The 14,519-nt window shown below is 44.7% G+C and overlaps 1 protein-coding gene across 5 annotated transcripts in view; it reads left to right on the top strand.

Moving 5' to 3' along the window:
* Positions 1-5,062: 5,062 nt before the first annotated feature.
* Positions 5,063-14,519, top strand: part of PPP2R1B (protein phosphatase 2 scaffold subunit Abeta) — a 33,539-nt gene continuing 24,082 nt past the window's right edge. For 4 of the 5 annotated variants that reach the window (XR_015241361.1, XR_015241360.1, XM_086679145.1 and 1 more), the window contains exons 1-5: positions 5,064-5,220; positions 6,038-6,128; positions 6,518-6,618; positions 9,980-10,212; positions 10,526-10,673. Coding sequence is in view for 3 of the 5 variants with exons in the window: in XM_086679145.1 (XP_086535271.1) it covers positions 5,107-5,220; positions 6,038-6,128; positions 6,518-6,618; positions 9,980-10,212; positions 10,526-10,673 (687 nt within the window). In the remaining 2 variants the exon portion in view is untranslated. Of the gene's footprint in view, positions 5,221-6,037; positions 6,129-6,517; positions 6,619-9,979; positions 10,213-10,525; positions 10,674-14,519 lie in introns of all 5 variants that reach the window. The other variant, XM_025929146.2, reaches the window with a different exon arrangement.

The raw sequence follows: 14,519 nt of genomic DNA on the forward strand, positions 1-14,519 counted from the left end.
CTCCAGATGTTCTCTTCTTTTGTTTGGTGTCGGCACCAACCAGTTAATGAATCTTTGGTGATCAATAACTTCTTACATTTGTGAAGCATTTTCCATTGACAAGGTACTTTGTGTTATGAATCTTATTCCTCACAAGAACAAAGAGAGAGAGAGGGAGGAGAGATCAGCTAAGATTTGCCTCTATTTTCCCAATGAGAAAGCCTTCTGGAAGACCTTGAGTCAAGTGTTCTGACTCTAAATCACGTACTTTCTTCATCCTTTCATAGTGGTCCTCTTTGTTCCCAAAGCTCAATTGATTGGAATGTTTTCCTTCCTGCTTCGACTTCCTCAGTAGATAACTATTATAATGGCTAATATTTAAGGGTTGACTCATGTCAGTCAGGTACTAATCGAAGCACTATATATGAATTATTTAATCTTCACCACATGAGGTAAGCTTTATAGCTCTACACATGCTGAAACCAAGATTCAGAGAGGGTGATTTATTTGCTCAAAGTCACACAGCTAGTAATGGGCAAGCTAGGATGTCCTTCCAGGTCATCCTGGCTCCAGTGAATACTCTTAACCGTTCTGTATTCTGCCCTGAATGAGAACTGGCTGTCCCATGTCTTTGATTTGCTCTTCCCAGGAATTCAAGAGAAGTTGTGCTCTGGAAATCCAATACCAGTTTTATATCTGGTGATATAAACTGTGGCATGGAGGTAGAGGATGAAGCAAGGAGTCGTAATAATGCATGATTATTAGTGTCATAGCTTCTGCGTTCATTGTGATTCATTGTGTGACTCCAGGCAAAGCTTCATCTTCTTTGTCAAGTATTCCCAGCCTTGTAAAAATGGAATTAAAATTGTGAGGTGAAAATATTTGAGTCCCACAGGATTAAGACAGTCTTTGTGTAGGGGCGCCTGGGTGGCTCAGTCGGTTAAGCATCCAACTCATGATTTTGGCTCACGTCGTGATCTCACAGTTCACGGGATCCAGCCCCATGTCGGGCTCTTTGCTGATGGTGTGGAGCCTGCTTGGGATTCTGTCTCTCCCTCTCTCTCTGCCCCTCCCCCGTTTGCTCTCTCTCTCCCAAATAAAAATAAACTTAAAAAAAGACAATCTTTGTATAAAAGTAAATTCACAATATCCTTGATGCTATGGTGATAATTACTGCTTTGCATTGAATTAAGTGCAGATCTGGGAATCAGTTTATCAGGGTCATCTTGATAAATGAAGGTTGTTGGAAAATGCTTGCGTGTACCTCAGGTTTTCTGTGTGTGAACTGGAACACCTACCAGTTTGTATTGTGGTTATTGTTTTTTTCATCTACCACTTTCTTGATGGCCTTTTTAGTGGGATGACGCTTCTGGGTCTGCCTTGAGAGGACCACCTACATACATGTCTGTCTCTTGCACTTGGCCTAGAGTGGGGTGGCTCTAGAGCCGATAGGCTTGAATGAACATGTACTTTGTAAAGCCCTGTGGATGGTGAGGAGGAAGCGATTAAATTGAGGCAAGAGGCCACAGAGCATGACAGTGACATCATTCAGACTTCTTCAGGACTGATCTTTTCTGTAGTGACACTGGGAGCTAATACAAGCACAACAGTTGATGTCTGTTGGTCCCATCTGCTTGTGTTTCTCCATATTCTTGATGCTTTGACAGGAATGGGGGCAAGTCTGACCCCGTCTTCCCTTGGTTGACTAGATGAGTGGGTGTCAGGACTCTGTGCTTTTGTACTGAGAATGTCACACTGTTTCCTGAGTGTTGCTTTAAACTAACCACAGCCTAATCTCAGCTATTGCTTCTGGTGCTTCCCGGTCATTAGTTTCTTGTGTGTCTTGGGGGTGAGGGGGTTGTGTGGAGAGGAGACCAGAGGAGCAAGGAAGGAGAGGGTGTGGAAGCAGCTGAGTTCCACAGTGCTGTATTGGTAGTGCAGCTGAATTCCAGGAGCCCAGCAAAAGAGGGATCAGTTTAATCTGGCAAAAGCCATAGCCAAATAGGGACAGATTTACTTCTTGATAAGCAGTTTTAGCTGTCACTTGCTTTTGCTGGACCAGTTGTGGCCTCCAAAGACTCTCTTCATACTCGTCCTGAGCAGCTGCTTGTTGACATGGAAATTATCTTTGCAGATGTTTTTAAATCAGTGACTTTGAAATATTAGTGTGTGCACAGTAAAATGCCCCGCCCCACTCTCAGGGATTCTGATTCAATTGATCTGGGGTGGAGGCCAGGAATCTGCATTTTTTCTAACATGCATTAGGTGATTTAGATAGTCCGTGGACCACACTCCCCAAAAGACTTAGATTTTGTTCTAGTTTCCATTTGGCCCAGTTTCTGAAATAGCCTCTTTTCTGCTGTAGTCTGTTTTAATCGGTTTCTTTATTGAAGGATTTATTAGCATCTCCGTGTTTACTACCTGTTCCTTTCTCACATCATCACAGTAACTAGAGAGGGAACCAGAGGCAGTTAACTCCATTTTATTGGGGGTGAGGGGGTGGGAGATGGAACTGAGGCATAGGAAGAGGTAGGTCACAGTGAGTCAGAGGCAGAGGTGGTGGGAATTGAAGTCCCGAATTGATGACTCTCAAACCAGGCAATTTTCTGGGACCTATTTTTTCAGCTTGTAATTTCATATTTAATCATAGTTACTCCTTAGGTATGCCATTCATTGTGCTTGGGTAAGGAAAGCCTATCTGAGCTTTAAACAAAATAGAATTAATTGGTGCTGATTTTTCAGCATAGTGAGGCTCATCTAAGCTTGAGCAAACATGTGGATGATGGTATGTGTGGGACTGGTCTCGATGTGTTTCTGTATTTGCTTCCTCTACCATTTCTGAAGACTTTTTACAGCAAGTATAAGGGAGCAGATTTCTCGTCCACATACCAATAGGAACCCCCTCTGATCTTCTAACTGGTAAAGTGCAAAATCGAAAAACCTTCTAGCCCTTTCCCCCTCAACCTTGAGTGGTATTTGAATCCATTTCTTTTTTTTTTTTAATTTTTTTTTTTTTCAACGTTTATTTTATTTTTGGGACAGAGAGAGACAGAGCATGAATGGGGAAGGGGCAGAGAGAGAGGGAGACACAGAATCGGAAACAGGCTCCAGGCTCTGAGCCATCAGCCCAGAGCCCGACGCGGGGCTCGAACTCCCGGACCGCGAGATCGTGACCTGGCTGAAGTCGGACGCTTAACCGACTGCGCCACCCAGGCGCCCCTTGAATCCATTTCTAAAGGAAAAGAAAATCGTGAAAACTCTCAGGCAATTTAAATTATTTTTATTACAATGTTATTTAAACTTGTAAATATACAATAGGAATATAATGTTCTTTTATTTATAGTTCTTATATGCTAAAAAACTGAGAGAGCTCTACAATTTAAATCCAAGTGAGACTGAATTATCCCTTGTATTGTGACTGTTGTCTTGCCTGTGAGAGCTCAGCTTCTTTTGAGTTCAAAGTACAGGTGCCACCAAGTGACCCATGGCACCTGTTTGCCCTACTTTTCTGTTAGAAATGCTGCGACAGTCAAGTTCCATGATGTCATTTGGCTTTCACTGAGTGCGTGAAAACCCCATTTTCAGTTTAAATCCACCTCTGCTCTTCTCTCATTAACCTAGAATGGTAAAAGCACTGAAACACACATGCAAATGTAAGGATAGAAGCAGTGTGGCCTACTGGCTATAAAGCTGCCATGCAGATAATCCAGAATATGTTCACATCAATCTAAAAGAAATTACCAAAATGAAAACCAAATTGAAACCCTACAGAATACATCCGCAGACCTACTTTGAGAGATACTGTTCAGGTCCACTGGTTCCCAAACTTTAATGCTATCAAGGCTCCATCTACTGTGTTGACTTCCCAGAACCCCGTTTTTTTTTGTTGTTGTTGTTGTTTTGTTTTGTTTTTTAAGTCTCCTAAATTACGTTTGTTAATAACTTTACGTTTGTATTAATTACATACATAGAATTACCATTTCAGAGCTTATGATCACCGTATGTAGTTTATCATTCTAAGCTGCTTAAATTGTAGTCGGAAGCAAACAAAAAACAGGGGGACATCCTAGTTCTTTGTGCCCTTAAAAGGGTGAAGGAAAACTTTCCATTAACTTTTCTAAGAAAGAACTCCAGCACTCTCCCCTCCTCCTCCTGCTGGCTTTGAGGACTCATGGAGTTCTAGGGACGCCACTTTAGCCTTTCTCGTAGAGCAAAGTAGCCACTCCATCCAATCTGGAAGGATTAAAGCTTGTCCTCGTTTTGCGTGATTGTTGTACTTCTAGCATGCTAAAGACCTAAAAGAGGGAGGAAGAAGAAAAAAACAACAGAAGGCACCATTCCAGTACCAAACTGAAAAGAAACACAAAAACAAGAGAGCAGCATGTTTTTAACAGCTTGCATGGAAAAAGCGGAAAAAATATTGACTGGGGAGTTTGGACAGCCCCGTTCATTTTCTCTCGCCGCCCGCGTTATTTGTCTTACGAAGCAGGAGCCAGATACAATTCTGGCTCACAGGCCAGAGGAAGAGGTGGAGGGGTTCTGTGGAAGCTAGCGGGGAAATTAGGGCTGGCGACCCGGTGGCTCAGGGCCAGGACGAAGCCAGGGGAGGCGCTAAATCTGTTTTCCTCCTGCCCTCGGGTATCCTCTTTGGTCTGCCTGAGTCCTGGGAGCAGAGCTCGCAACACTCAGGTAGGTCCTTGATCCCTTCAGCCCATCATGAGCAGAATGCATTCCTGCCCCTGTTTATTTCGGCTGTGTAAAGGATGTGGGGGCTCCATTCGCTTTCTCAGCCCACCCTTGTTCTGGAGTTTAGACGTGCAGCCCCCGCAATGGGGTCCACGTGGGGGCCTCCTTCAGCCGGGCGGGGACTCTACTCCCCCACTTCGGCGAAGCAGGAGCATGGGCCTTAGTTCCGCCGGCCTGGGCGCGGGGCGGGGCCTGGGCGCGGGGCGGGGCCTGGGCGCGGGGCGGGGCCTGGGCGCGGGGCGGGGCCTGGGCGCGGGGCGGGGCCTGGGCGCGGGGCGGGGCCTGGGCGCGGGGCGGGGCCTGGGCGCGGGGCGGGGCCTGGGCGCGGGGCGGGGCCTGGGCGCGCGGCGGGCGGTGGCGACCAGCCGGAGGAGAAAGAACATGGCGGGCACAGCGGGGCCCGGGACCGGCCCGGGAGCAGCGGGAGGAGATGGAGACGATTCGCTATACCCGATCGCGGTTTTAATCGACGAGCTCCGCAACGAGGATGTGCAGGTACTGGAATCGGGCCGGGGAATGGAGTTGGGCCCGGCGGGGCGTGCGGTAGGGGAGGAGGAAGGCCGGCGCCGTGGTGGGAGAGGCCCGGGGACTGAAGGAGCCGGCTTCGGCGGTGGGAGAGGCCCGGGGACTGAAAGAGCCGGCTTCGGCTTCTGAGCAGAAATTTAATTGAGAGAAGGGGAAAGTCCCAGGAGGGGTGTGGTGGCTTGAGCAGACCTTATCTGGACCTGGGCAGAGCTTCCACTCCCAGCGCCCGGTCCCGGCGGTTGTGGGAGCCCCGGCTTCCCGCCTGGGCGCCCCTTCCGGGCGGTGCAGGGAGGCGTATTCGCGTCCAGTCCTGGGCCGGGAGGAGGCCGGCGTGGCCCGAGGGGGCTGGAGCGGGCTGCAGGTGAATGAAAGCTTTTCTCTAGGCTGGGAAACTGGCTGTGCTTGGTGGGTAGAGAGAGAGTGGGGTGGCTTACCTAGATGAGTTGTTGCGTTAGCTCTGCTGTAACTTTTCTTTAGAGAGGCAAGGGTTGTTTTCAACCATTTCACCTGCTTCACTAGTGCCAATGTGCTCTCATTTTGAAATCGTCTCCTTTCCTGTATGTGGTATTTTCTTTTTCTAACGGGCCCTGTGAGTGTGGCTCTTAAAAAAATCTTCGTTTGGTTAAAATGAAGGCATGTTCCACTGCTTCTGAGGTTCCTCATAGAATCAAACCCGAGTTGAAGGTTTGCCTCTTTCTCAGTGTGTGTCGTTGTCTCACTTGTTTGTAGTATTCTTGTTTTGGTCTAAATCACAACTGTTTGTTCTTTGCACTTTGTATTTTTAAAGCTCCGCCTTAACAGTATTAAGAAGTTATCCACAATTGCTCTGGCACTTGGAGTAGAAAGGACACGAACAGAACTGCTGCCATTCCTTACAGGTATATGAATTCTTTGTTTGAAGAGAGGTGTGGCCATTTCCATTTTCCGTGGCTTTCAAGTTTTCCAGTGGCTTTCAAAACTGACTCTTTTTTTAGAAAGTGTTATCCACACTATTGAGTACTAAGCTGAGGCTGATGCGCTCTGAGGAAACAAGACAGGGCATAGCATAATGGGGCCAGATGTATTCAGTTAACTGTTGAGCTCATGGGAAAGTCATTGATATGGGGTTATCAATTTCTAATTCATTGTGTCATACAGCTCTGGAATGCTGTTAGGATTGTGACGGGCCCCTCTAGCTAAATATCGAGTCTATTCCTAGTTCTCTGTGAGTGTCCAGCTCCGGGCCTGCTCTCTTTATTGATGAGTACCTGGTCGTTGTCATTTCCAGATACGATTTATGATGAAGATGAGGTACTGTTAGCTCTTGCTGAGCAACTGGGAAATTTCACTGGCCTGGTGGGAGGTCCTGACTTTGCCCACTGTCTGCTGGTGAGTATATTTTGTCTACCATTCTTCCATAACTTAACCTGTATAAACCGTACAGTATTTGTCGATAGGAACACTACATTTGTAATGCAGTTTTTTTTTTGTAGATAGCCTCAGTGTTGGCTGTTGAGAGGACAGATAACGTAGGCACTTCGGATTCAACCCTTTCTCTGACTGCGAGCATCAGAACTTTGTGTGAACTTGCCAGTTGGGAGAAAAAGGGTTCGATTATTTTTATGGGTCTTCTCCCCACCCCCTGAAATTAGAGATCTTAATTCTCATCTAGCGGTGTCATGAATTTGGAAATGTTTATTAGCTTTTTCTTTTCTTTTTTTTTTTTTTTTTTTTAAAGCTTTTATTTCTGTAAGTAATCCCTATTTCCAGGGTGGAGTTTGAACTTACAGCCCTGAGATCAAGAACTGTGTGCTCTATAGACTGAACCAGTCAGGTGCCCTGGAAATGTTTATTAGCTTTTTGTCTTTGATTGTAAGCCTGTGGTTTGCTTCTGATTTACTCTGTGGATTTGATGAGTTCAGCTCAGTTTGGTTGACATTTACTGACCACCTGCTATATCAGGCTCTGAAGTTACAGTGTTGCTGTGAAGAAGGCCAGCGTGAATGGGATGAGGTCTCTGCCTTAGGTATTGACAGATAATCACCATAGTGTTAAATGGAAGAATGGGAGCACATAAAAGGTACCTGAATAGCAGGAAGCAGAAAGGGATTCATCCAGGGTGACGAGAGAAAACCTCTTGGGGGATGGTGTCTGAATTAGGTTTTGAAGGATGACATCATTTGCACAAGATAGACATATATGCCTCATGGCTCAAATACTGTCTATATGATGTTGATGTGTGATTTTTCTTTCTACCTCTGACCTTTCCATAGAATTCCAGGTACATGGATAGAGATATCTGCTTGTATCTCTCTACATTATCTGCCTGTGGCTTTTCCTCTTGGATATCAAACAGGCATTTCAGATTTAACATGCCTGGGTGGTTCATTTGGTTAGGCATCCAACTCTTGATCATAGCTCAGGTCTTAATCTCAGGTTCGTGAGTCCAAGCCCTGAGTTGGGTTCCCTGCTGGGCATGGAGCCTACTTAAAAAAAAAAAAATGTTAACATGCCTGAAACGGAACTCCATTTTCTCCCCCAAATATGCCCGTCATTTAGTGGTCCCATCTCAGTAAACAGCATCACTGTCCTCCCATTTGCACAAACCAAAACCTAGAAGACATTCTTGAAAATTTCTTTCACTCATTTCCCAGATTGGATCTGTTAGTAATTCAGTAGATTCCAAATGCATTCCAAATCAGTTCACTTTCCTTCTTCCCCACTACTACCTGGCTCATCTCTCCTCGTCTTTCCAGACGTCACAGTCCTTCTGCTAGATTGCTGCAGTAACATCCTGACCAGTCGTTCTCCACTCCTGCCTCCCACCCTTCCCTGTAGTCCACTGTTCACCTGGCACATGGGTTACTTCCTGCCACAGCTCTTAGAAAATCCAGATTCCAGGGCACCTGTGTGGCTCAGTCACTTAAGTGACCAACTCTTGATTTTGGCTCAGGTCACCGTCTCATGGTTCGTGAGATTGAGCCCGGCATCAGGCTCTGCACTGACAGCTCGGAGCCTGCTTGGGATTCTCTTTCTCTCTCTCTCTGCCCCTCCCCTGCTCATTCTCTCTCTCTCAAAATAAATGAATAAACTTAAAAATAAAGAAAATCTGAATTCCTATCTTAGGTTTTGTAAGCTAAGTTACAAGCTATCTCTGAATATATCTCCTACCGTGTTCCTTCTTGATAACCTCGCTCTGTTTACAGGGATCTTCTTTCTGTCCTTTGAATAAACCAAGCTTATTATTACCCTAAGATTATTGCCCTATGTTGTTCACTCTAATGTTCTCTTGAGCTTCTGATGGCTGCGTCCTTGTCATTCAGATATCAACCTCAGTGCATCTTCTCAAAGAGGCCTTTCCTGAACACCCAGCCTGAAATTGCCTCCTAGTCACCCCTTATCACATCATCCTATTCTGTTTCTTTACCGGGTACTCATCACCATAAGATTATGTTCTTTGTTAGTTGTCTTCCTGCACTACAATAAAAGTCCACTAGAGCGAAGAACCTGTCTGCCTTGTTTTTTCTCTGTCCTCAGTGCTAAAATACAGCAGTAGTCATTCATTGACTCGGGTTTGGAAGTACGAAACAGGTTGTGTGGCTGGGGTACACGGGAGTGGTGGGCGGAACAGTAGAAGAGGGCCTGGAGACTTAGGCAGAGTTAAAATCCAGAGACAACTCGTCTTTGATTCTCAGCAGCTTGGCCTTATCCTATGGTAGTGATAGAGATGATCCACTGATACTGTATGAGAGGAGCTCCGAGGAGGCAGACGTAGATAGTGAAAGGCCTTTCAAGTAAGAAAGCAGTATCGTTTTAAAGGGCTTCTGGAATACCTCTTAGGAATGCCAAGTACTTTCTACTTTTGTGTATTAAACGTTTTTTGAAACGTAATGTTAGTAGACACAGTTGTTTTCTTTGAGTCATAATTTTGTTTCAGACTTTTCGTGAGTCCTGTGTTGTGGATTTTTATCTTCAACATTTGCAGCTCATGGCGTATGCTGAATACGCCTCTACCAAATGCAAACCCAGAAAGGTAGAGGTTCAGAGAACCAGCCCTCGTGTGCTTTTCGCTGGGCTGGGTCATGTTCACTTTCTGATCCTATTCCAGACCAACCCTTTTGGTCTCTACTGTTTCTAAAGCTGCAAACAGGGATTCCTACCATCTCTGTGTTCTTCATTGCTCTGTCCACAACTCCTGCTCTCTGTCTCGCTCATAAAGAGTCTGCAGTGTCTTCTGAAAAAAGTGGTTTCGTACTCAGCCTCTTACATGTTAGGTAAGTTGATGGTGTGGGGCTGGTGGACAGGGCTGCTTCTCCGAAAGTTGTGTGGCCTCAGTGGCCTGATGAGATGTCATCCTTTAATTGTGCTGCCCGCTGTTGCTCATGTTTTTGCAGTTACTCTTGAGGAAAAACATGGTCTTATCTGAATTTGGCTACATATCTTTTAAACCTAGTCATTCAGCTCACAGTAATATTAATATTGTGTCGAGTCTCCACGGTGTCGTTTGTAGACACCATCTGGGAATTGCCATCTGGGACATGAGACCTTGGCTGTCCTACAGAAGTCGTGTCTTCAGGTTGGACACACCATATGTTATCACTGTGTGAACTGAAAGTAACCATTTGGTGTGATGAGCGAACATTCTGGTTACATGTACCACCTCCCTTCAGTCCCTGTAAAAGGTGATAATCTGTATCTACCCTGATTCACTAAGTTTTCTTTTTTGATTTTTTCTTTTTGGCCTATTCAGCCTCCTTTGGAAAGTCTGGCAACTGTGGAAGAGACTGTGGTTCGAGACAAGGCTGTGGAGTCGCTGAGGCAGATCTCCCAGGAGCACACTCCTAATGCTCTGGAAGCACATTTTGTACCTCTGGTGAAGCGCCTGGCGAGTGGAGACTGGTTCACTTCTCGCACATCTGCGTGTGGCTTGTTCAGTGTTTGCTATCCCAGGGCTTCAGATGCTGTCAGAGCAGAAATTAGACAGTAAGATACGTTGTTTTTTTGAGTTATTTGGGGTTTTTGGGAACTTCTGGCTGACAGTTACACAATACCCTGTTACCTGTGAGTAGCTGATAGCAGGACACATGTGATAACATGACTATTTATCATTCAATTGAATATACGAGTGCTTTTAGATTAGAAGCCTACCTAATCACTGATATTCATAAAAGAAAACCTCTAAGATGGCCGTGTGTGTGTGTGTGTGTGTGTGTGTGTGTGTGTGTGTGTGTGTGTGTTGGGGGCATTTAATTCAGTGGTACTTAACAGGAAATACCTTCATTATCATTTGCTTTAGGCACTTCCGTTCCTTGTGCTCAGATGACACTCCCATGGTACGACGTGCTGCCGCTTCCAAACTGGGCGAATTTGCAAAAGTTTTGGAATTAGACAGTGTGAAAAGTGAAATTGTTCCGCTGTTCACTAACCTAGCTTCAGACGAACAGGTAAGTTAGTGATTAGTATCTGAGGTACATAGATTTCCTTTCCTCTAACGTTTTAAGGATTCCTTTGGGAGTTTTGGTTATATGTTAGGATCCTTTTTGCAAAATTAATACTTAATTTTGGGCTAGATAATTTTTTTTTTAATGTTTATTTATTTTTGAGGCAGAGAGAGACAGAACATGAGTGGGGGAGGGTTAGAGAGAGAGAGGGAGACACAGAATGAGAAGCAGGCTCCAGGCTCTGAGCTGTCAGCACAGAGCCCGACGCAGGGCTTGAACTCACAGACCATGAGATCATGACCTGAGCCGAAGTCGGAAGCTCAACCGACTGAGCCACCCAGGCGCCCCTAGATAGAATTTAATGTGAGCCATCTTGGTGCCTTTCCATTTCTTTCTTAACCAGACCATGATTTTCTCTTGTGCTGGCAGTGGTTAAAACAGGAGTCAGAGAGGAGATGGGAATCCTCTAAGAAGGGAAGACCAAAGCTGCTTTAAGGGCTAACACACTTTCATGCATTGCAGCCGGTCACAGCGGGGTCATGTTGCGAGGGATTTTTGACTTTCAGATAAACAAATGTGTTAGGAAGGCTGCCTGAGCCTCTCCCTTCTCTGGAGGACTGTATAGGGGGACTTTGTACGATAGCAATTTTAAGTCCAAGGATCTGGATCTTTTTGGTGTAGAAATAATAACAATAAGGAGCACCTGCAATAAGTGTGTGATTTTTCTTAGCCTGTCCTAAGGGGTTTTTACGTAAAAGAAATACTGGGGTAATAGTTGCCCCATGAGGTAGATAGCCCAGGTTACGTGTTAGGGAATGACAGACACAGAAAGTCGAAGTAGCTTTTTCAGGATGGCATGCTTTGCAGTGGTGTAGATGGGGTTAGAATCTAGGCAGTCGGGCTCCAGAGTTCAGAGCCTTCATGGCTAAGCCGAACTGCCTTCTTTATGGCTAGAGGATCCACCCCCCAGAGTTTCTGGACCCCAGAAGAATGCGTGTGGGTTTTAATTTGCTTGGTGTCTTCCTGGAATCACTTCACATGTGCAGGACCTCTTGATGAGTCTCATATTGAAAGATGGTAAATCTTACCTTAAAATAATTGAAAAAACTTACTGAAATACCATATAGAGGACAGCACAAAAGATACAACTCTGAATAATAAGAAGGTTAGGAGGCAGAAATTTGACAGCCACCACCCTGGAAGCCCGCCCCAGCTCTCGCCCACGCACACCCACCCCCTGCCTGCTTCAGATAACACTTTCTCTTGACTTTTGTGGTTACCAGCTCTGACTTCTCTTTGTACTTTTATGGAACATTATAGTTTAAAACCACACTGTTCACCAAATACAGTGTAAGTTACCTGTTAATTTTTTAAGTTTTCCAGTAGTCACATTTTAAAAACTAGAAAATGGGAAATTAATTTTAATAGTTTATGTTATTTAACACACTGGGTCCAAAATAGTGATCATATGAACATGGGCATTAGCGTATTTCATGGACTCAAGAGCCACATGTGGGTGGTGGTTACCACATCGGACAGCAGAGGTTTAAATCCTCACTTGGGATTTTATTGATGATGCTTCCCATGGTATAATTTAACATTTTCTTTTGTCCTCAGTATTTCCTGCAACTTGAATGTAGTGTGGGGGAGGAGGGTTTGTAAACTTTGCTAGTAAAGGGCCAGATGGTAAATATTTTCAGCCTTGTGGGCCAGTCTCTGTTGTAACTACTCAACTCTGCTTTCGTAGCACAAAAGCTCTATATGTAAACTGATGTGTGTGGTGGTGTTGCAGTAAAACTTTATTTACGTGAAGTAGCTGCGGTTTTGGATTCGGCCAGTGTTTGCCCCATCCATGATCTAGAGGCTTGATGAGATTTAGGTTTGATATTTTGGGGGTGATGATATGTGGCATTGTACGCTTCATCAAGAGGCATATGATTTCTAGTTGTGATACATTAGAAAAAAAAATAAGTGCTTAATTGTATGATATGTGTGTGTGTATTCTGTCTGACCCCTGGTAGAATTGGGGCTCCTGGCTTATTCATTTTTGGAAAAAACAGTTACTGAGTACCTGCTACATATTGGGCACCGTTCCAATGCTGGGCTACAGTGTTTAACCATTATAAACAGATCAATAAGCATGATAAATGCTAGGACGAAAATAAAGTAGGGTGATGTAACAGGGACTGATTATAGGGCATTCCTCTAGACTGGTTAGTCAGAGAAGGACTCTGAAGTAGTGATACAAACTGAGAAACAAAAGAAAAATGCCAGCCATACCCTTTTCTGGAGTACCGGAGCTCCACCGGGAGAAGGCACCTAGTGTAAAGGCCGTCAGGTTGGAACAAAGCGGGTGACAGGGACTCTGATAAGGTCTTCCGGAGAAGATAGGCCGAGGCCAGATCATGGAGGCCCTATAAGTCAGGGTATGGAGTTTGAAGTTTTTTCCTAGGCGCAGTGAGAATACACCTAGATTTTAAGCAGAGGTGGTGTGACTTGGTGTAATGTACCTTTTTTTTTTTTTTTTTTTTAATTTTTTTTTTTCAACGTTTATTTATTTTTGGGACAGAGAGAGACAGAGCATGAACGGGCGAGGGGCAGAGAGAGAGGGAGACACAGAATCGGAAACAGGCTCCAGGCTCTGAGCCATCAGCCCAGAGCCCGACGCGGGGCTCGAACTCACGGACTGTGAGATCGTGACCTGGTTGAAGTCAGACGCTTAACCGACTGCACCACCCAGGGCGCCCCTGTGTAATGTACCTTTTAAAAAGAACATCCCGGCATTCTGGCTTCTGGGTGAATGCTGAATTGTAAGGGGGTGGGGGTGGGGTTAGAAGCAGGAAGACCAGTTAGGAGACGTAGGCAAGACAGGATAGTGAACTAAGGTGGCATAGTGAAGGTGGAGAGAATCTGGAGATAGGTTTAGAGGCAGAGTCACTGGGACTATGGGAAGAGGGGAAAGAGCAGTCAAGGAGACCTTGACCTTTGGCTTTAGCCCAAACCGGGTGGATGGTGTGTCATTGCTGAGACAGAGAAGAGGCTGGGAAGAGGAGCAGGTATTGGGGAGAAAAGTCATTGATGAATTTAACAAATATTTATTGGTAAATATTTCCAGAGATGATAGTAGTCCCTTGATAGAGCATTGTTTTTGGATTCAAAGTTCCTTGTATAGCCACTACCAGGAACCTAGTTCTGCCTTTTTTTAGCTGTGGGTAGAGGAGCGAGTATCTTGGGGTACAGTAAATTACTGTTCATCGACGATTTTTAAAATTTGTAATATTTTGAAAAGTATGATGTGTAATATTTGTGAAATATGTAATAGCATATGCACACACGGTGTTCAGAGTTTTGGTTCCTCCTGGGTGCTTATGTTTTTACATATTTTTAGTTTCTATTTGTTAAGATTTCCAAGTCTGTAATCTCAATTCCTAATTTCTCATTGATGTGTCTAATTGCGTGTTTCCACTTGGTCAAAAGACACATAGGTATCACATTGACATTTGGCAGTTTACATTTGGGGAGCTGAGGTCATTAATCTCACAGTTTTCTAAAGTTTTTGGCCTCTTTTTTCTAGGCTTGGTTACCTCAAAGTTATTCTGCCCCCGATTCTCAACATTTAAATCCAGTGTTGTTGTTTTTTATTACTAACTCTTTTATTTTTCGTGTGTTTCTTTCCAAGTCATCATCTCATGCCTAAACTATTACTGTCACCCCAAACTGAGTATTTTAAAAACTGAGCTGCCTAAGTGTTTCCCCTAGCCTTATTCTCTTGTTTTTGTTCTGATCTGTTAAACAGCTTGTTCAAGTACAGTTTTCATTTTTGTCCTTCAACAACTTATTAGAGGAGGC

The sequence above is a fragment of the Puma concolor genome, chromosome D1 (genome assembly GCF_028749965.1).
Source record: "Puma concolor isolate L17-30 chromosome D1, mPumCon1.1.hap2, whole genome shotgun sequence".
Classification (NCBI taxonomy): Eukaryota; Metazoa; Chordata; class Mammalia; order Carnivora; family Felidae; genus Puma; species Puma concolor.